Here is a 24,267-nt window from a genome sequence, read left to right as displayed (position 1 = left end):
GAAAAAAGAAACACAGCTGCTTTACATATAACAATGTCTACCAATCATGAAAAACATCTCCTACAGAAGTATGCGCATCAAATATAAAAATAATTAGAGCTGTTTTCTTATACTGCAACACAATAACGTTGAAACACAAAGGGTAGTGATGGGGAGGAAGCCACAACTGTAATGATCTACAGCAATCTGATTACACTGAAAACCTAGGACGCAATTCTGCTTTACATTCACTAGCAATATAAATGGAATAATCCATAAGCCTATCACATGAATTGAACATGCAGTGAATGCCTTCAAGCTAATAAGCTACACATGGCAGCCCTTGACCGTGTGTGGGGCTTTTTGCCAGTACAATCTGGTGTATGTGCGCTTCATTAAAATACCGAAGAAACCATCACTACTGCACTGTGATTCTGCACTGGAACTGGATGCTGCCCATCTTCATGGAGACCAAGAGCATTCATCACAATGCAGAACTATGCTCACAAACAGTCAAGAAAAAAGCCAGAAATGTTAGAACTACACATTTTTAAAGTGCTAAGATAAGACTTGCTAACTTAGCATGGGTAAGATCACGAACTATGTGCACAGTAAGTAGATTAGCTAAAAATTACAGGTGAAATATGTGTTTCAAATTCCCAGATGATCTCATTGGTACCTGAATACATAGTACTGATGTACTATGCGTGTAGATTTTTACGGAAACCTTATCTTTTTAATACTTTTCATCTATATTAGTAAAGAATTCAGTAGTCTAATTCAGAAAAAAAATGGTCCATTAGAGGAGTAGGGAATCACCATGTAGAACTCCCAACTGAATTCAAAATTATAACTTAATTTTAATGAGCTGATCTTACATAAATCATTCATTTTCATTACATGAACTGAATAACTTATGTATCTATGTGTAAATGCAGTATTTATGCAATCAAACTGCAAAAAGTGGTGGATGTTATCAAAACCAAACATAAGATCCATCCAAATATACCAAACAATGAAGTTAAAGACATTTGAGCACCTCAGAAATACCCACGGTGCTGTTAACTCAGTTTAACTGAGTCCCTTAAACCTGTTAACTGAGGTTAAGATTACAGATGTAATCTTCCATAATCACTTACTTTCCTTAATAGAAAAAAGCAAGACTTCCATTCAAATGCAGGTTATTGCCAAGTCTCATTCTGATTTGAAAGAAGCACCTAAAATACCACAGGATTTCAGAGGGAACACCTATTCCATGTTCATCAATGTTATGACGAACATTCCTTATATTCAGCCTCAGCAGAGTTAAAAATCCAAGTAAGCAAAATACCAGTTTTACATTGTATTGATTACATCTAATGTACTTATGCATTGACTTGAATGAAAGCAGACAAAAAATAGTTGTGTTTGGAACGGGCATTAATTTTAGATGCATTAAAACTACAAGATTTAACTCTACAGCCAAATTCTTCCTCTGGAACAATACTCAAAACAGAAGTTGCTGAAATAATTACAACATTAATTGATTACATTACTTATTACTAACAGCTTATAATTATCTTCAACAGAAACTCTGGAATCTGATTTTTTCTGACATTTTGGATAAATTTTCTTACTGAAAGAAGCAGAATGGTCTTTTCAGTGAAAGTTAGCGTGCAGTTGCTTTCTGGCATTCCTATGCAGTCTGCCTAGTAAGATTAGCAGCACTGCTAACCACTGCTTCTTTATAACGGGATCAAAAGTTCTTATTTTCCTCATTACCAATAATGAAATACAACTTTACAGAAGTTTTTTAAACTAGATACAATTCTTCTGGGACTTGAAAGACAGGATATGAGGACCTACTTGGAAGACCCATATTGCTCATTACTTGTATACTAATCCATTAACAGAACCATGAGAATATACAAGAAACATGGAAGATACTACCATACATTAATGGTTACTGAGTATTTAATTCTCATTACTTTCAGAGCTTCACATTTTCACAAATCACAGAATCCCAGACTGGCTTGGGTTGGAAGGGATCTCAAGGCCCACGAATCTTTAGCCCCCCCACAACAGGCAGGGCCACCAACCTCCACATTTCATACTAGACCAGTCTGCCCAGGGCCTTTCTTCATAAATGACCACCGCACATTTTATATTTGTTTCTCATTACTTCAAGTTTTTAATTCAACTTTTGTTCTATTCATGTACTGTTGCAGTGATTCTTGATAGATAAAAACAAAAACTTTAAGCTCTTACTACGTCTTGTTTCCATTTTAACATTCACTACAGTCATGCTATGAGCTTTTGAAAAGCAACTTCTCAGATTGCTACTTGGTGACTGTCTGACAGCAAAGGAAGCCCATAGTGCACAGACTTTACCTGTGCTGTGATTTATGCCAGATGTAAAACTTCACTTTCTATAGCCACTACAAGACAGTAAGATTGCTGTATATTAATACAAGTGCCAAAGGTGATGACAAAGGAACAGCACCCAACCCAGAAGAATCCTCACCAATTTATTTAGACAGTGTGGCCATCCCGCCTAACCATGAGCCTTCATAAGAACCACTTCATTAAGAAATGAATCAGATGAACGAAATCAGATGTCAGCAATAAGATGCTAAATGTTGCAAACCTGCCTTTCAGGGCAGCAGGAGATCCCATTCCATATTGGAAGGATTTTATTTCATCAAGAACTTAGTATTTGGCTTTACCTGACCCTGAATTCTCAGTTTGTCTGCCCTTATAACATATAAAAGACAGAATTTAATTGATGCAATTCAGATGGAATCACACAAGCATATCATTTTCATTGATTTTCTAAATGTTTCCTTTTGTTTTACTTTTGTATTCAGAAGTTAACAATGCAGCATATTTTCTCCATGCAACTGCATCACACTTCTGATCTCCCAGCAAGCCAACACAGGCAATGACACTTCAGTCAACTCTTTGACTTTTTCTCTCCATGCCCTCAGCCCTTTTTCTTTCTCAACAAATACATTTCTTTCTAGGATTCAGACTAGTAGGTTACTCTTTCTTGCAACAAATTATGTTTAGGAAATCGGGAACCTCAACTTTTATGTGCATAAATTACACATTCTTCACTGAATTTCCACTGTACCCCAAAAGATTAAAAAAGCACTACTAAAAAAGCACAACTTTTTATCTTCTTCTTCTTTTTTTTTTTTTCTTCAAGATACTGATAAACACAAGAATGCCATCCCTTGCGTCTAAGCACATCTGAGTTTCTTTAACAGAAATGCCATGCATGTTTCTGAATACTGTCATGAGGCCCATGGCAATAAAGTTCAACATACTCAGGCTGTAATCTTCTCCCAAGGAAATGGTTGGGATGCCAAGATGCCTTTTGACTTTTATTTCACAGCAGGGCTTCATTCACAGTGACTCTGTCCAAACCTTAAACTACACCAGCTGTGATAAAAGGTCCTGCATAGTAATTTGTAAAAAGTATTTGACAAATAACACTCAAGTGATACAATGCGTTATTATTCATGATTGAATAGTGATCAATATTCATTAACTATTCAGTTTGAAAGGGGTGATTAATTCACAATACATATACAGACTGCGGAGTATGTCTAATGTCCCAGTAGACTGCAAAATATAACTACTGGATACTTTATAAGGCACTTCACAGACGGCCTGGTTAACTGAGTTAGTTAACAAAAACACATATATGTTAAAAATACTATTAAAATAGGTGCAATATTCCTATGTAGTCCAATTATCACTTAGCAAATTGGTTCATAAGCACAAACTACACATACCTATGCATTCTAGCATCCATTTGGAGCACAGCAGCAACTCTAATAACTCATTTGTAAAGTCACAAACTTTCAAGTATGTTCACATTCCTTCACATTCTTTGTTAAGTTTCATGGGATTTTCTAATTTTAAAACTTGCAATAAAAATGCATCAGACACCATTAGTGTATCTTATATATGAGTTTTTAATTATGAATTAACTCCGTTTTAGTATTAGATTTCTATGTGTATAAAAAGTGATTCAATGATAAATCAGTTTTTCATTTTGGGAAATACCATTGGGATGGAAGAAGAATCTTACAGCCATTTTATGAAATGCAAAGAGACAACAGTCATCTAAAACAATGGATCTACTAGAAGACTGCGTCTGATTCACTACAGAGAGACTGAACAGGTTGAATAAATGAAAGTTGGAAGTAGTAGAGACTGAAAATTTTCCATTAAATAGCATATAATGTTAGAACTCTGTCATCCATCCTAGCTCCCTACACAGCTGTATCTTGAAAACTACCAGAGATAGGGATTCTACCATGAACCTGAACTGGCTGTTCCAGTCATTGATTGCTTTCAATGTAAACAAAATATTTCTTCCATCAAGATGAAATCTATACTAGTGCATGAAAAGAAATATATACTAGCTTTCAAAAAGAAAACTATAAAGGAGACAATTTTTGATGGCACAGCAATTTTTAACTATGCTATAACCCTCACTAACAGCTTCTAAACTCCAAAGTTTCTTAGAGGTACTGTGTCAATTATTACTGACTTCCTGAGGAAACAGAAATGAAAATGTTGGACAAGACCTTCATGAAGGCAAGGAAAAGGTTTGGGAGGTCTAGACTGGACTATCTCACCTTAGGGAGCAAGTCCTCACATAAGGCATTTTCAGATACAGGAGAAACAAGAAACTGAGGACAGAAAGCATGTGCTGACAGGGGAAAACATCAGATCAACATCTTTGTTGATTTGATCAACATCTTTGATGGAATAACAAGCTCTGCAGCTGAGTGGTGCACAGTATGCAGCCGTGGCGTTAGCAGGGCAGTTGACGCAGGCTCCTTTGGTATAGCAGCCATGCTGAGGAGAGATGTTTCACATGGATGAGTGGATAAATGACCGGACTGTCACTGAAAATATAGTGATCAACGGTTTAAAGATAAATAGGAGATCTAGTTATGAGTCATGTTTTCAGGGGCTGATATTGTGGCAAATACGGTCTAATTTTTACATTAACAAAGTGGAAAATTGCATGAAATGTACCTTAATCGAGCTTACCAATGACACCCAATTTGAGGAAGCGGTAAATAGCTGAATGGGAAGACTGCTATTAACTGGCATCACACGCTGCTGGAGAATGGGACTGTCAAGAACATACCAAGTTCAACAAAGACAAGTGCAAAGTTCTGAGCATGGGATATGCTAACTCCATGAAAAAGTATAGGAATCACGTGCTGTGCTAAACCTGTCAAAGTAAGATCATGCTCTAAAATTCAGAAAAAGGTGCAAATTATCTTGCTTTATTGCTGCAGACCCTTCAGAGCATAGAAAGTTCCAAGGAATAGGTAAACTAGATAATACTGAAGTTGAATTGAACAGATGATCAAAATGAGAGGAGATGCAAATATTATGAAGTACCCTGACATCAGGAAAGAAGAGCATTATAAGAAAATCAACTGGCAGAAAAAGTTAACAGACTTACAATATTGAATTTCTTAAAGAAATACATGAGATAAAAGAGTAGAAAGTTGGAAACAACAGGTAAGACTGTTGGGAAGAAAGGAAGGGAAGGAATATCTATCTAGTACTAAGTCAAAAACAGTAAAAATTCTCATATTATTTAAAAATAGACTCATAGAAGGGGCAGAAGAACAAAACAATTAGAGAATTTAAGGATTTCGTCCATGGGAAGGGAACTGCCAGGAGAGTGCACAACTGAAAATCACCCAGAATACCTAAGTAAATACATAAAGAGAAATAATTACATACAACAGGAAAAAATCATCAAAGAGAAAGCTGATGTAAATTACGTGTGTGTGTGTGTGTGTGTGTGTATACACACATATAACCATATAGTTAAGCACACAAACATACGCACATCCCAACTGCATCTGCAAGTCTTTGGCAGGTGCTTCTGGGAATACACATACATGTCTGCCATGCTTTTCTCACAAACAGCGAGAAGTGGAGTTGCTTTTTGAGGTGCATTTGTATTTGACATCTTGCTGGACAGCTTCAGCTTTTCTACACCAGCCTTGATAGTACTAAGACACTTTGCTACGGTTTTGGCAGAGATATCAGTCTATATACAGCTGCACCAAAGGACAACAAGAATGACAATAACCAGCTGCTTCTGGAAGAAGTTTTTTTGGATCAGCTTCATTGGTGCAGCTCCATTTCTGATTCACAAAACAAGTGTCAGCTGCTGGAAGCAGATTTTTTTTGTCGTAATTCTGCCTCTTACAAGGCTGTGAATCTTCAGAAAGTCCGTAAGGTTTTAAGCACATGCTTAGGCAAAAATGACATCTCCTTAGTTGCACCAGTGAATCTGATGAAACCTAAATTGTTTGCTGCCAACACTGCAGCCAGACCTCTTGGCTCCTTAATAGACTACAATGTAAGTTTTCTGTTGCATTTCAGAATGTAGCTACAATTTTAACAACTTTAATAAAAATTACTGTAGAAGTTGGTTAATTCAAAACTCAAACTTAAGGCAAAAAAGAAACCAACAGCAAATTCATGGTTATATAACCTTAGTCACTAAAAGCTGTTTAAATGGCTCACATACAAGAATAACTAAAGCAAATCTGGGAAACTAAAGGACATGTGTAGGGCAGGGTAATGTAGCATGTTGCTGAGCAATGTCCATCTTGATTAAGATATCAAATCTGCGTGAGCAAGGAAGAATGTTTTTGAAAAGCTTGGAAAGCTCAAGAGATTCAGACATTTTAAGAGCTGCTTGATTTAGTACAGCGCTGCTTCTTCTAAGATAACATTCGTCAGTGAAATATATGCATTCTAATAGAAGTATTTAAGCTACAGGAAAGAAATCCTAGGAGAATATAGATGTTTCATTTAATTTATTGTGAAATGCTTTAAGTGTACAGGTTGTACTTTCCACTGCACGTGCAGCAGCTTCCTTCACATGGATACAGGATTTATTTGAAATCTTACGCTTTTGTGGTTCAATATAACAAGTATGGTAAGTGGGATTAGTGTTTCTATGAAATTTTTATTAAAATTTAGTTCCTTTAATGTTAATAAAGTGTTTTTCTATGAATATAAATCAAAACAAGGATGAGGCATTTCTTGTAGGAGAGAAACAAAGACAATGGAATAAACCATAAAACAATTTTGAACTGGCAATTGTGAACGTATTTTCCAGTATTAAAATTTCTTACAGTAATACTTCTCTCTGGGATTTTCAAATGGCAGCAGGAAATCAAAAGTTTAGAATGCTGTGAAGCCCTCCACTTTGGTTGCAGAAGTGAAAAAGCAAGTTCCCAAAATATACTGGTTTGCACATCTAGTTGAAATGACATCATGGATGTTCTCAAAACAAATTCCTGCTCTATTTTTCTAGAAAGAGTTCTGTAGTGCAAACACAGAAAGAAGAAGTTATCCCTGAGCTTGCTGCATAGACCAAAGAAGCAGAAGTGTGGTAGGGAAACATCAGCGTAGCCCAGCTTTTCAGTAATACTGTTTGTCTGATACAAACTGCATGAAATCTTGGCATGATCCTTTTCTTTCCCTGTTCTGCAGCCTTTCAAAATCATTTCTAGCAAAGGTATCCAGCTAACTAATCACAGAGAACTTCTTTGCAAGCTTTTGAGTTGCCAACTATTTATTTATTGTCTTATCTTATTCCTGATAGATCATCTCCTGGTCTATTTTATCTTCCTTCCTGAAGGGTTTATTCCAAATGCTTTTCTGTTTTATTCCTATTTTCTTGAAAGTACAGGGGAAAAAAAAAAAAAATGTATACAGGGAAAGGGAAATCCTGCTATGGAAGCAAAGTAGAAGGCAATGAATCTCGGGAACCATCATGGACCAATTAAAGGTCAACCAGGGGATCAGGCCCAGTCAGCATGGGTTTATGAAAATTTAAAATTCCTCCCACATAATTCACATTTGGAGCTTTCAGAAGGATGAACCAGATTGCAGTGGTTGAAAAACAGAAGCACATAGTGAAGAGTTACTGAAGGACTAACCTCATTCTATGGTGCTTTGAAATAAGACTTAAAATCACAGTTTTTGATTTAGTACTGTAAGACATCCTGTTTAGCCATCTTAGTTAAATTCAAAATACTCTTATTTGCCATTCCTCTCCTAAAGTTCTTGAACCTCCTTTTCACAGAAAATAAAATAGCAAATGGTTTGTGCTTCCTACATGACCACAAAATGAAAGAGACGGATGCAAAAGCACAACACAATGCGCTTCATGCAGAATATTGATGCATATTTGAACAGTGAGACACACAAATGTGTTAATGCAGAGGTGTTCTAACATACAGGAAGTAGCAACATGCAGTTCAAGCTGTTCTGAGAGCATGCAGTATATAAACAGCCTAGAGCTGGTACCAGACAGAATAACATGGCAACTGCAGCAGTACCTCTGGATCCACATGAATAAGGGCATGAGAACTAAACAGCATACATTTTCACCATTGTCTTCAAAGTATATTACTCTTTTAACTAACTTTAAATATGACAGCCAAGTGTCTGCCAAAATTTACCACCACTGCAGCAATAACACGTAGGTGCTGCACACCTTACTCAAATGAAAATCTCAAGAAAATATCTTATTATTAAATGTCGTATGCAGATCCTTTTGAATGAGTTAAATACAGAAATACCTTATGTGCTGCATTTTTATTTTGTCGGTATCCATTCAACCAACACAATTCTTTCAAGCAAACAATAAAAACATGGGCTAGGCTACCTTATAGCAGGAATAAACTTATAACAAGATCAAATGAGTGGAAGCTTTTATCAATACCTAAAATAATATGATTATTTCATCTGGGTGCATAAACACTGTTAGAAATACATCTATATTTACAGATATAGAATGCCTGATTTTGGAAGAGTCCAGTGCAGGGCCACAAAGATGATGAAGGGGCTGGAGCATCTCACATGTGAGGGAGGGCTGAGAGAGCTGGGGCTGTTCAGACTGGAGAAGAAGCAGCTCAGGGTGTGTGGAAGGAGGGTTGGAACAGATAAAGTATTAGGAAAAGCATACCACCTGTCATCTTTTGCTAGCATACCAATAAGCATAAAGTAAATCTACAGAGTAATACCATAATACTGATAATCATTAGATGATTATTGCAGAACCTTACAGTATTGCAAATATTTCTGTAAGGCAGATACATCTCATATGTAAATAGCAACTCAAAACAAGTTATGAAGAAATGTTGAATTCATGTAAAGTGCAGAAAGTTACAGAACAGCAGGCTTCTAGCTTATGTTCTTCTGATGCAGTGATTTTCTAAACACAGTCAACAAAGATACAACTACGCTGTAATAACAATTAGAAATTTAGTTGTCAGTCACGAGAAAAAATAAGTTGGAGAAATCAATACGGAGTGATGATAAAATAAATACAAGAGATTTAATATTAGTTCTTAAATGTCTGTGGCTGCCAAATGGTGAACGTTAAACTAAGTAAGAATACATAACACTTGAAGTGTTAAGAAGAGTAATTTGTTGCACATATAGAAAGTGAGTCCTTGCTCCTCAGATCATCAAAGCAAAGCTCAGAAATGTACACCCTCAAAATGCTTCCTTGCACTTGCCTGGAAAATTGAAAACACACCAATCCCCCGTACTTCAGCCCCACTAAGTGTGAGAACTTACCTGGTACCTTGATCTCACATACAGAAAATCAACATCCTCAGCTGCAGGTTGGTCCTGATGACCTTTTCATGTCCCTTCTAACCTGAGCTATCCTAGGAGTCTACAATAATTCTACAATAAATATGAGAAAGTAAACAACAAAGAAGGGCAAAAAACAAACAACAGAGGTATTCTCATGCTGAAACAAATGGTAGAGAAGAAGAAATAGGACATGAAGAAAGGTATACAGAACAAGCTTCTACAGGCATCTATCTCTTCCTGAACTCAAAACTGCCAACCAAACTTCATTTTTACTTAAGTATTTCAGTTTTCATTTCTAAATAACTACATAATCATACAAAACTGTGACAGAGTCAAGTTTTTACAGTGGTATGGTACAAGCAGGTTTAGCAGCTCATATAAAGTGCACAATCAAGCGTTGTATAGAATCTTCCCAGTAAGTTTTGGAAAGGTTTCTCTCTGGAAAATTTTTACTGGAGAATTTTGAGCATATTTAGGTTATGACTTAAAACGACTTCATCGGAAACTAATTTGTTCATGATTACTTTCTTATTAGGCTGTTGCCTGAGTAGCCAATGACATTTCATCACTACCATGGAGATTACAGGCTCCACCAGAATTTCAGCTACCCCCAAGGACCTCTGAGGTCAATCTCTTATTGACAAGAAAGCTAAGAAACAAACTTACTCATTCTATTTTTTTATTTATTTTTTTTTAATCCTGAAAATCAGGTAAGAATAGATGTAGGAGATTTAAGCAGTTTGTTGTAGTTTGGTTGGTTATTTTTTGTAAAATACAGAAGAGTCCCTTTACCAAGAAGTAACTGGGAGCATGTGATTCTCCCTCCCTAAGATACTCACTCCCTCTCTATGCAAGCATTCGTACTTCTCCTGATGTTCCCTTAAATGTATATTATCCATAAGTGAAGCTAAAAGTTTTAAAACTGTCGTGAAAGAAACATACACCAAAAAATGTGTTGACTTAGGTACATTCACTGAATATGATTTGGTTTAATCTGACGTATCAAAAAGCACCCCCCCCCCAAAAAAAATAATCAGAACTTTGTTTCTGTACCCAGAAGTTTTCTGAGTGCCTCACTATTTTTCCCAAGCTCTTCTGGAAAACCATACTGAACTACAGGCAGTTCTCCCCAGAGTTTCCAAAGTGACTTCAAAATATATGAATTTCAAATAGGCCACTGAAATTGAATTTTTGGATAATCAGAATACTCACACCTGTTCTTACTTGAAAGCAAAGGATGCCCCCAGATGTGAAGCAAGGAATGAATACTACCAAGGACACCACGATTAGACTTCAGGTAGGATCTTCCATGTTTCCATAAGACAAGCTTTCATGAGCAGCCAATTATGTTTTCCTTGACTGATTTTAAGCGAATCAGTTCTTATACCTACTGTATTCACATGTACATTTTGCCTTCATTGTGGTACTAGAAGTTACACAAGATCATATCTTTGCATTATGGCATTTTATACCAAATTATCCTTAAGCAATTCTTTGTGATGAGTGTGTATAAAATACAAATGGCAGCCTGAATCTCTTTTTTAAAGTTAACTGAAATAGAGACAAAAAAAGCTGAATACATCTCAGCATCCCACTTTTGATGCTCTGTAATTATGGTTTTCATGTCTTTGAGCCATGCAACGCTGCTCGTCCACTATGCCTGAGAGGTTATGAAAAGTAAAACACTGCAAGACTACTGTCAATTTTCTTCACAGAAACTATACTTTACATGCTAATCAGCTCTGTAGGGGCTGAGGTGAAACGGATGGGAGATTGTGAAGGTAATAGCCATCTATCATAATCAAGCTAGGACCTAAGTCTACGACTTTTTTAAAAATATAATTCAGAGGCTAAGTAACAAATTGTGTTAACAGGACTGTAGTTGTGGTCTGTGGCTTTTAAACAGAACCACATATGGTTACTATTTCAGCTATTCCCTAACGACAAAGGCAAGGCTCCAAAATAGTCAATTAAAATAAGTATTCTCCTTTAAATTGGTTTTTTGGTGTTTTTTTTTTGTTGTTTTGTTTTAGTTCATAAATAAAATAGAATAAATTCCAATGAAATCAATGGCTTAGAATCCTTAGCTTGGCCCGAAAACAGTACATTAGAGGCTATTTTAGTCCACTGGTTTTGCCTACATTAACATATGCTCTCTTATGAATAAAAAAAAAAAAAAAAAGCTCCCTTGCAAAAAAAACCTTTTTCTACTGTTCCATACACCTCATCAATTCTATGCAACTTATTTAGGCATACAAATTCTCTGAGTTGATATTTTCTCAATTAACAACAAAGCAAGGGTTTTTCCACAGTGTTTATATGGCCAGAGGAATTTGCATTTATGTCAAAGTTAGTTATTTTTGTTGTCTAAAGACAAATAATCTACATAGGAAATTAATTATATTTCTACTCTCGCAAACACTGTAAAATTTTAGACTGTTAAATGTGTCACTGTAATTCCAATTCCCAGCTCCCAAGTGGAATTTTAGAGTTAAGAGCTGAAGAATTTGATTGGGGGAAGTGGAGCAAGGTTGTTTGTTTCTCTTAGATTATAACCTGAAGTCATTTTTTTAATACTTAGTTGCCTCAGTACATACTAAACCTGCTCCTTCCAACCCCTCATCTGTTTACAGCAAGGAATTACTAATCTTCACCGTAGCTTATTTATGTGGTATTTTCGTGTGCATCTTAAAAAACAATTCACATAGGTCATAAATCTGGCCTAAAATTTTGTTGTTGTTGTTCTAGAACTTTGCAAAGATTTCTTTTTATACATAACAGTAGAGATATATCTATTATTGTAATGAAATTTATTCCTTAAGTCTCTTTCCTTAAAAACAAAAACAAAAAAAAAAAAACCCGGATTCATTCTAAAATGCCACATATGCTCATTACTTTGTGTCATATTAATGCATTTGTGAAAGTTTACACAAAATATTGACAAAACCCAGAACTCGGCTGTACTTTATGGTATGGTATTTATCTCAACATCACACTTCAGTTTTTGAACACAAGCAGCCAACATTTCAATTGTTTAAACCAAAGGTTATATAAACATCATAGCAACCAAATGATTAGAAGACTTCTAATATATTTTAATGTTCTGTTTTAGAACTGACAGCATGTGAAAAATAAATAAACGATGATTATTTTATAGCAGACTGGCAACTTTCTGATGCAAATTCCAAAAAAAGAATGTGATGTGGGGAAGACCAGAGAGACCGTGTTAGACAGAAAAACTCTTGCCCTTCACTTCAGTAATAAAAGACTGAACTAAAGCCACGTGTACATGTCCATATGGGATGCCACAGAAGTATGCTCAATGATTGGGTATCAAACATAAATACTGCATCACATTTTCTTTCTTACTGTATATAAGAAGTGACACAATATGGATGAAGTGCATGTACATGTGCTTAACGGTATTATACACAAATCTACGCTGAATTATGTCCTTGTTCTGAAAAACACAATATATATGTATATAACATTCTAAATACAAATATTTTATATTTAATAAAAAGATATAAATAAGAAAGAAAAGAATAAATGGAAAACTTGTGAAAACAGAAGTCACTGATTTCCCTTAAGTTGCTTTACTAGCAAAATGCTTACCCTTTTAAACATCAAGAAACACCTTTAAAAAAAACAACAACCACTTACCTTTCATCTCTTTCATGAGCAGGCTCCAGAGTCACTACACAGCAGTATAACACAATTCCTAAACCAGACTTATTTTATTTACAACAGTGAGTAGCATGCATGCACATGTCTGCTTTTCATCAGGACGACCAAAAACATTTAGAACACAGAGTTATTAGAAATGCGCAGCAGCCAAAAGGATGCAATTAACAGTAATGAATACTTAAGAGCAGTCAGAACGCATCACACCAAGCTCCACGAAGCTATGTGGTTTCAGCACGACACTGAAGTGTGAAAGGGTGTCTCATTTTTATTAACCTATCTGCAAGACATGTAGGATCTGACTGGAAGCAACACAACACAGCCACAGATCTGCCATCTGCCATTGGGATGCTCTATATTCTGTATTTTTCCCCCAAAATGCTTACATTGCTTTGGAAATGCCATGTAAAATTGCAGCTGATCCCAGCCAGTTCATAGCCCTGCAGCAGCAGGCAGTGCCAGCACTCAAGTATCTATGCTGATACTTTTATTAGCAAAAATACCCTCCCATTGTATAATATTTATACTGAAACAGTAAGATTGAGCAGAAGTCAGAGTTACTTCAGCTTACCAGAAGCAAGGACTGGAAGCTGCAAAGTGGGAGCAGTTCTGCGGGTACACGCTGCACAGGTCCTCTCCCTGAGGAGAAGCCCCAACTTGCTGCCCTGCTCCCAAAGATATTCCCGCCAAACCTGGGGGCAGTGGGATTTATATAACCCCATGACTATGAAAAAGATCCAGTTGTTAAGAACTGATTAATTAATAGAGTTAATCATGGCCCTGTTAAACTCCCAGGATTTTAATTTGTGAAATGTTTTCTCTGATTTGAAAGACTTTAAAATACTTTACAATATTGCTGCTGTTCGACCATCACCTCTGAAAGTGACTGCTTCCAGGAAACACAAACCCAGTAACAAACGGCAGGCCATGGAATAAAAGGCTGAAAGAAAGACCTCCTATCACCCTCCAAAGAAAGATGTTTGGCAATGTAGTTTTCAACATAAAATATGAGAAATGCTAGTTCATTTAACCTTTATATTGCCAAGAATTTGAATCATATGACACACACATGGTTGATTTTCTCTCAGGAGTAATAAAATCTTTCTTGTTATTGGATGGTATTTGCAAAACTGAATTCTGAGAAAAATTAATGGCTAAGTATGAAAAATTGACCTCAACGTGGTTCTGGCCATTATTTCTTAATCTGCATTAACAATAAAACCTATTGCTCAAAACATAGTTACACAGCAAAAGCACTCTTCTGCTAACGTATAGCCTTTTTAGCCCCTTAAGAGTTAGTATTGGCGGCCTTTTCTAAAAATATGAAAATAATGAAAAATATTTCATTTTCTCTAATGAAAACCTTAAAATAGAAATCTGCATGTGGTTGCAAATAATTCTGAGGTAACCACAATAGCAGAAATCAAACACCACAGAAGCCATTTCTAAAGTAATATTTTCACATTTTTCACATTAAATTGCTATCTGTGTGAATTGCCAATCAACACATCAACACAGGTGGCTTTTAACAGAAATTTAGTTATATACCATATGGAAAAGAATCTAACATCTTCTGCTATCACAGATACTAACCGCTGTTGTAGTACAGGTTGCTTTAAATGCTTGTTGGAATGTATGACTTGTCAGGGGAAGAATTCTTACTCAGGGAATGAAAATAACGTTTTTAGCACGTGGCCAATGACTACTCAACCCCAAGAGAGTGAGCTTAAATGAATCCTCACATCATTTTTATTTTTGTATTACTATGAATGATCAGAAATAATTCTTACATTTGCATTTCAGCAGCAGTAAACCATTAGCACTTCACAAACACAAACAGAAAGCAGTAAACCATGTTTTTCACACTGTAGTACTGACTCGCATCATACCTTAACTGTGTTTGTAAAGCTAACATCTACCATACAGCTTGACACGCAACTCTGCACTTGATAAAGAAGGCAAACTAATCTAAAGTCTTCCTGTACAATTCCATACACCATGGGTCTATTAAAAACTTGCAGCAATTTCTTGCTTGATACTTTCAAACTGTAAGTAGGCTAAAGAAGAATAGTTGAAAAGAATGCCACACTTGGACTGAGAGACTCATGCTGACAAACACCAGAGATCTGGCAAGCACAAGTTTTGTCATCTCTACAGAAAGCAGAGAAATACCCTTTTCTTCCCTGCCTCCCAGTTGCAAAATGGTTAGAGATCAGATACTTGGGGAACTACAGCATAACATACATTTCACTGAAATAAAACAGCTATTAACTTGAAGCAATGCTATGAATATTTTATTCCTCTTAGTCTATTTTCAAGCATTATGGCAGCAGACATGTCACACCAGGTATAAAAAGACTAGCAACAACCAACATTATATGTGGTGGGATTACCAGCACTGTGTTAATGTACTACTTTTCATCAATCAAATGAGTATATAGAAGCTCTGAAAAAGTATCTGTTTTTTATTTTAATAAACTCGAGTAAAGCAAGCAAGTGCATTCAATTAAAAGGAAAATAAAATCTTAAAAAAGCAGCACATACATTAAAAAACTTGACACTAAAAACCAGGAAAATCATGAACAGCAATGGCGAGATGGGCAATAAACTGGAAGAATGCAATCTTCCTGGTTTTGTAATATGTAGCACTGTTCCCAGTAAGACAAAGATTTCTGTACATGCCAATCATTCAGTTTCACATTCAAAAGATACTTACAGAAGTAAGCAACCTGTACACATTATTATTAACAATTCACATTATCAGTAGCAGAGGTTTGCTGGGTGAGGAACATCAGGGTTCCTATCTTACGAGGAAATAAGCCAGGAGAGACTGTTTCTTTCCCCAGGGAAAACCATCAAGCTGGGATGTACAGCACACACGTCCCAGCTTAACCCACCACAGCCAGGACTGTGTACAACCTATCACCTATACCCCTTGGGTCCTCCCTTCCTCTCAGCTTTCATATTACTTGCCATATGCTCCAAGGCAATAACAATATTTGTATCTTTTTTGGAGAAACTAATGGAAACAAGCAAGAGCATTAACAGAAAAATCTGAGACAGGGCATTCAAGGACAATTCCAATAGTTCTGTAAGGTCTTAAAGCAATACTGCAATCTAACACCCCAAAATTACATCATCAGTAATTTGGCATTCCCCTAAAGCGTGACTACATTTTCAGTTATGATCCCATTTCTAACATCAAGTTTCTGTATTTTTCTAATAGACACTGTTTGAGCTTGATCTCATGACCTGTAGTTAACAGAATTCATTCCTCTACAGCAAAATGCTGACTTGCTGAGACTCTTTGCAGCAAGGACAAAATTAACTATGTTCTTAATAATATATTTTTGTCTTGAACTGATACAGAGAAGCTCCAAAAATGTCACAATTTACATATCGTTCCAAATAATACAGCTGAACAAAGTGCACAGACAAATTATAAATCAAGCTTTTATCTTAATAAATAATTTCATGTGTCATTAAAGTGGATGTACTGAACACTAGCTAGCTGCCCAGTGTCAGGAGTTCAGATGTTTTCACATTGGCTAAGCTTACTACTGAGAAATGGAAATTTCCATCTTACATTTCAAAGATACAAAAATACTATCAGGAAATAAGGAGAGGAAAAAAAGGGGGAAAAACCCCACCCAGTGCCTCCTTAATCTATATATATGTGTTTCCTCTGCATAATTTGAGCTGATTTTGCTACATTTATTAAGAAAAATAACAATCATTCCACCTTACTTCAGTATGTCTTTACAGACATTCATTTCTATGAACATTTGAAGACCCCAGAAGGACCAAAATCATTCTGGAATGAACATTAATTTTTCACTAACAGAAAAACTGCATTTGCTGACTTTATTAAAAGTTAATGTCAGCGTTTCTTTCCTCAGAAAAGGAAATTTGCTCAACTCAGAATTTTCTTCTTCAATCTGTTAAGATGGGGCAAATAAAGACATTTGTATTTCCTTCCTTTTTTCTAAAAAATCTGATTTTTTTTTTTTCCCCTTTTAGAACTACTTCTAGAGTAGGACCAAAATCTGTGGTACATCCAGAAAATTCTGTTTTTTGGTTTGAAGTAAAATCTATGACTCTGGAATGTATAGCAGGCACAACATTACATTTATTATATGATTAAATCAGAACAATGAATCAAATGAAGATCAAAAGAAGTCATACATATACTTTAAACTCATAGCTACCTGCTAAAAAGTTTACAACTTACTTACCGGTAAATTATCTGTAGAATAAATTAATAGATTAACTCACCGAAGAAAGTGAGTTTCTGACACAATGACACAAAAAAGTAGAGCTACAACTATGAATAATGGAAGCAAAAAGCAGATATTTTTCTTCAAATGTGTTTGCACTTGTGACAACAAAGAAGAAAAACTTACCTTTTGCTAAACTGTGCAGAGGTGTTGCACATTTTAGGAACTCACAGTTGAAAACTACCCAGAAAAGTTAACACTATTCATAACAATACATGCAAAGCTATTATGAATCTCTTCAATACTTAATACTGAATCTAAATGCTCTCTAAATTAATCTCTAATTAATAATTTTCTATTTTTCATACTAGGCAGATCTGTATAGATCTTTGCATTTTCTCCTTTATCTGCCCAACTACAAAATGTATTAAATCACTCTCATTTAATACCTGCTACATCACTGTAAAATGTGGTCCTATAATTCAGTTATTTTTGCTTCTCCACATGACTTTATTTATCACAGTAACATAAGGACAAAGAACCAAACCTTCCCACATCGTACCTGCAAAGCACAGTTCATCATTCGTACTACGTAGTCAAACTGCTGATGGTCCAGTATTGCTCGATTTTGTTTAACATGCAGGCCTAATTCCTGTGTCAGGCAGTGCCGGGCTGCCTTTCCTTTTAGGGCTCTCAAAGCTGCAGGCAAGGTCTGGAGGAAAGAAAATCTAACTTCACTAACTTGAAATAGCAAAACTATGAGTGTCATGTATTCTTTATCAAGAAACATCAAGTCACAGTACATACAGTATCTGAATGACTTCCAGGCTTGAATATCAAACTTTCATGTAATAGACTCAAGCAAAATCAGACTATAAGTATAATCTTTACTTTCCATTGTGTTTTTTGTTGTTGTTGTTGTTTTTTAAATGCATTAAACAGCATCTTTCATCTGCATCTCTAAATGGAAATAAGTGAATATACAAAGGCACAGAATGAACAGGAAATCAGAAATGGATTACTACACATGAAAGCACACGCTGTATCTGTACCAGCCAGGCGATATCTTGAGTTCGCATATCAAGGTCAGCTAGCAATGTTTTTGATAAACAGCGAATGACAAACGGTTTTAAAAGATGCATACCACTCATAGCACTGAGCCACAAGACTGTTATGAAGTTTACCCTAAATCAGGGCCAATAAAATATTTATACCAACGGCTTAATGATGTAGCAAGTGCTACCTCAGAGATTATCAACTGTGTCCCTTTAGAGTAGTTTTAATAGACAGCAAAAGATAAACAACAAAAGGCAGCTTATTATCAAAGGACAACTTTTCTACGCAGGGTATGAAAATACTGCTGAAATTTTCTAGCTGACTGCAAGTTGACAGTGAGGTTAAAAACTACTGTGCAACACATGCATTCAAAACACTTTAAAGCGAGCTATGCATTTTATTAGGATTTCTCTCATATGCATTTTGATACACTATCTTAGGAAACCAGAGTTTCTTGGTTTATGTAACCTCGCAAATATACAGATGAAACTATTCTGAGAAATCCAAAAATTTCTGAAAATAATTATATTGCCATTTTCAGATGCACAATCAGGTTTGAGCACCTGAGTGATCACTCTAGAATAGAAATATTAAAATCTATAGTCAGAATCTACAAAATGGATGGCATCTTAATGTAAAAAAATAAGAACGTTAACAACTTGAACATTTGAGAAAGACCTGATATGAAATATTGACCTCTGAGTTGTACGAAATTATTGATTTTTCAAAACAGCAGAATTAATCAGACTGAAAATTTTGAAAGAACTGTGGCTGACAAATAGTGGAATGTTTTTATATATCTTCTGTTTACATGCCTCAATGTCCACATGGTTAGATCAATACACAATTATTCTTTAAAAAAATTAATCATGTGGACAATACTATTGACAATGGTAGCATAGATTAGAAAATATACGTATTCAATTTTCCAAATTTGCTTCCTATTGCATCTAAGATTACATTGAGATTGTTCATTCTATTATTTACTTCATCACTTAAATTACATAAGTAACACTGTCTGAAATGTAAAATGACAAAATAATTTGTGCCAATGTCAGTCTCCATTTTGTTAATTAAAAGAATTAATGCATATTTAGGAAAATTAAAATTTAATTTTATTACCTTTTCAGTCTCCAAAAATTTATTTTCAAAAATGAATGCGATGCAGTTTCTAACAACTTCCAGCCTTTGTGCACTATTGAAAACCGTGCTTCCTTTTTCCATTATGGAAACTAATACAAAAAGAGAAGGATAAGCAGGTATGAATGTATTCTGCAACAGTCACAAAGAATACCAGAAAGTTCTTCAAACAATGTGCCCTCTATTCTATACTGATAAGCAAATACTATCATGAAGCATATACAGATGGAAACATAGAATCTGGCTTTTTTCTATGCTTCTTACATCAGACCACTCTGATTTTTAACTAAAGCAGTAGATGTTCTCCATTGGTTTTCTATAGGCACAACAAGATTCCGATCTTCAGAAGAAGTTAACATACTAATGAAATACATAAATAAATAGAAATTGATACAAAACATGTCTGTATGTATATATAAATACACACACTTGTTCCAAAGCAAATTTGCTGGGATCTAAAGCTTATTTTCTTAACATGGCAATGATCTGCTGTGAATTTCAAGAAAAAATGAGAATGGGAGATCTAACATCCTTTTCCTCTATTTAGAATCTAGTAAATAGACTATAAATGCAGGATAGTTTGTTGTTGCTGTTTTTGTTGTTTGTTTTTTGGTAATTATTTTTTTTAATAGATAATGAGCTCCTGGTAAACAAGGACATTGACACTGATGACAGCTGGGAATATGGCTGTGAGAGTCATTTTAAAAAACGTAAAGTTTTGATATAAAAATACACTCATTAGGAAAGGAAACCCGGAAACACTTTTAAAGAACATAACAGATAAGTAGCAGATAAGACAGTAAGATTTAAAGATAAAGTCAAAAGTAATGGCAGGTAAATGGAGTTTACCCTCTTTTTACACAAACCCAAAGAGAAACAGGTCGCAAGAGGCCATCTAGTTCATCCCCACTGTCCCCAGACAGGATCAACTCTATTTATGTTATTCCTCTTGTTTGTCTAGTAAGTTCCCAAAGTTCTGTGATAACAAACTGTGGCTTCCCAAGAAATCCATTCATATGCCTCACAATCTTCATTTTACCAAGTTTTCCCTGACAAATAAATTAAGTGCTGTAATTACATGTATTAATTCTTATCACTACAGATTATTCCCTTCCTCTTTTTAACAGCCTCTTACATAACTGAAGACTGCTACTACATGTGCCCTCACTCTTCTGATTTTCAGTCTAAACAACTCCCCATCTTTCTACACACATCACATTCTCCAGACCATTGGTTATTCTTGTTGCCTTCTTCTGGACTCCCTCCAACACAACCAAAAATGCAGATGATCTTCCAGCATCCAAAAATGGATACTGACTACAATGAAAGGATTTCTTCATGGGGGTTCAGTGATTGTACTCCTGTTTATACATCCTACTAAGATGTTTGTCTTTTTTTGCAATAGTTTGACATTACTGGATCATGTTTGCCCTATTATAATCCCAAAATGAATTTCTGAAGAAATGTTGCCTAGTCAGTCAAGCATGCTTGTGCAACTGCAATACATTATTTGAAGAAAAAGGGTAGAGAAGGACAACACTCAACAGAGACCAGACATCAAATTTTCCATGATTAATTGTAATTCTAAATCCCTCCCTGAATAAGTTCTACAAGCTCTACTAACTTTGTGTATTCTGCATGTTTACTGAATATGCTTTTTTATGCCATCGTCCACACTGATGAATATGATTATGATGAATAGAATTCTTCTGGCATTAAAATTAAATGCAGAAATTTTTTACATCTGCTCTTTGTATTTAGGTAAAGATACTCAGATACATTTAAATAAAGCCCTCTCCTCAGCATCCCCCTTCTCTGGGTTGAGCAAGCCAAGGGATCTCATACATCTTGCCCTCTAGACCCTTCACCACCTTCATACACCACCTTTGGAGGCTCCCTAAATAGCTTTACATCCTTATATTGCAGCAGCCAAAATTGCAAAGACTGGTTGAGGTGAGGCCAGTCTGAATAAATTCCAGCAACTTGGTACTTTTTCTTGGGAGCAGTACATTGCAGCCATGCTGACCATATATTCAAAACACGAGAAACAGTAGAAGTCAGGGAAGAAGTAAACATACCAACAGGGGGACCTGCCGGAACGACACATTTCTTGTCACCCCTAGTGGCAGGGGGGGCACCCTGACTCCTTGCAAGGCCTTCCTGGAGCAGCTCCTGTACCCGGCACTCATTGATCCGTGGGAATGGGAGGATGTGAACCCGCAAGTGGGAGCCCTCTGTGGGCCGTGGCACTTTCTGGAATGCTATGTGGGGATTGGGATTCTCCTAAAGGGCAAAGGCAAGATGTTAGACAAAAATGTTAACTTTTATTACTAGCTGTCTCAACCATTTTTAACACTGTTATTACCTGTCGTACCTAAGAGATTAAGCCAAATAACACAAATGACCAATGACATGTTTGAAATTCATATAATCTTTGATTCATTAAACATAATATTTCCAATCTTATTAAATGCTTTTATAAAATTATGTTTGTCAAAATTCAATGTAATTCAAAAAAGAAAGAGAGCAAAAGAAAATCACAGTTTAACTTAGGTTGCTTTTATGCAACTCAATATTAACAGTTTAAATAAAGATAGTCTGTAAATTACTTATTAGAGACAAATTTAAAGATAATACAATATACTGTCTTATCACCAAGTACTCAGAAACATTCTCAACTTGGTCAAATCTAGAAATGAAAATTCATTTTTCTTACCATGTTTGAAACTACTATTTCACCAGGTAACAAATCTCTGTGATAAAAATGTTACACAGTTCACTGTTTACATGAAAGAAATGACAAAGATTTACAGGTGATCAAAGAGAGGAAATGATGGACCCAAACTAAAGTGGGGGAAAAAAAAAAGGAAGCTGTCACATCAGATTCTGCAAAAAGTGCTCTGTGCCACACAACAGAGAAGCTGATTATATGTGTGACTCTTTACTTCTTATTCTGTGTCAGTCGGCTCTCCAGCATTTGTGGCATCTTTTGCCACAGGTAGCCAGCAACTGAGCACACCACAAACCACCAAATTTCACTTTATTGCTTCTACATTGATTTCAGCATGTGTAAGACATGCTTTTCAGAAAGAAGTCTTCATCACAAAAACTATGAAAATCCACAATTTCGTTAATTTTTTTCCTCAAATAGCTGACAATCTTCTCATTTTTTGTCTGTTTTCTGGCTTCAGGTTCTACCTTTTCCAGATATCTAAATACAACACAAGACTTCTACCACCATTAAGAGTATCCCATCTTTTGTCATAAGCAATATATTACCAATCAAATCAAACAATATATTTTCTTCTCTTCATTCACATATTAGGGGTTGTCACTGGTCATACTTGAGCTTACTCTAATTCAGTAAAACTGAATTCAGTTTACTGAATAAGGGTACAGAGTGCTGTTCCTTATAATGGGCTACATACAGCTGCCAAAGAGTGCCATTTAATCAATCAGATTTCTGTTATAGAAGCACAACCATCTTGCAATCAAACTGAAAACTAGCAGTTAGCCTAATGTTCTCATTTACAGAAGCCAAAGGCAACAAGGAGACTGAATACGTCAATTTCAGACAAAGCAGTCTCAAATTGATACACTTGGTCTCAGATGCAGAAAAACAAACGAGCTACTTAGCTGTACAAATTCTTTGCGGAGAGTTTAATGCAACGAGCCAAAAATCTAGCTATTGGGATGACAGTAGCACATGCCAGGAGACACATGGCTCAGAAAGGGAACACAAGATCAACAGGGGGTAACAGATGATGTGAAATGAAATATGATATGATATGAAAAAGACAGAAAGGAAAAATAATTATTTCACATTCCATTTCATGGACAAGAGAGTTCCTGAGGAAAGATACAGAAGGAGTTACTTTCATCTTGGACATCACAAAGCTAATGCCAGCTTTGCATATGCAGTGATACATAGATCAGGAATGTAGGTCTAATGTCTTCAACTACTGAAGCAGTAGATGCCAAAAACTTGTCTAGACTTTCCACTTGTACCAGCTAGACTAATAAAAACATTATTTCTCCCTAACAAACCTTCTTTCTCATAGGTATTTAGACTATTACAGCTACAATATGATGACTATTAAAACTGTAGAATAATATTAAAATATGTCATGCAGTGAGATTAAAATGAGATCACTCTAAGCATAACTTTTGGAAGCAATGATGCTTACCAAAGTACATTATTTAAAGATGCATTATTACTGAAAATTTGACTTTTGAAGCCATTGACTTAGTGGTAGTGAAGCACTACAAATAAAAATGAACAAGATTTGACAATGATTTTAAGAAATCATTTAAGTGAGAAGTACATATACAAAGGATTCTTCCATTACAAAAAGGCAAGTATACAGAAAGATGGAGGCTCACAGACATACATAGACTAGAAAACAAATACAAATATTCCCCGTTTTATTAGTAGTAGTTTGGAACCATACTAACAATTATAATTTGGAACAATTTTTCTGTATTTGCAGGACATTAGCACATTAATCATATGCTTGTAACACTGTAGCCCCAAGCA

At 35.6% G+C, this 24,267-nt stretch overlaps 1 protein-coding gene across 4 annotated transcripts in view; it reads right to left on the bottom strand.

Annotated features, from left to right (window-relative positions):
- The window catches only part of SBF2 (SET binding factor 2), a 215,094-nt gene that overhangs the window by 62,415 nt on the left and 128,412 nt on the right, over window positions 1-24,267 (bottom strand). For all 4 annotated transcript variants that reach the window (XM_072337706.1, XM_072337708.1, XM_072337707.1 and 1 more), the window contains exons 14-16: window positions 21,809-22,013; window positions 19,713-19,822; window positions 18,097-18,246 (exon numbers count right to left, since the gene is read on the bottom strand). In XM_072337706.1, coding sequence (XP_072193807.1) covers window positions 18,097-18,246; window positions 19,713-19,822; window positions 21,809-22,013 — 465 coding nt within the window. The remainder of the gene's footprint in view (window positions 1-18,096; window positions 18,247-19,712; window positions 19,823-21,808; window positions 22,014-24,267) is intronic.

Source organism: Excalfactoria chinensis, chromosome 5 (genome assembly GCF_039878825.1).
Source record: "Excalfactoria chinensis isolate bCotChi1 chromosome 5, bCotChi1.hap2, whole genome shotgun sequence".
Lineage (NCBI taxonomy): Eukaryota > Metazoa > Chordata > Aves > Galliformes > Phasianidae > Excalfactoria > Excalfactoria chinensis.
Note: the sequence above shows the minus strand (reverse complement) of the source record. Positions and strands in the feature narration are given on the sequence as shown.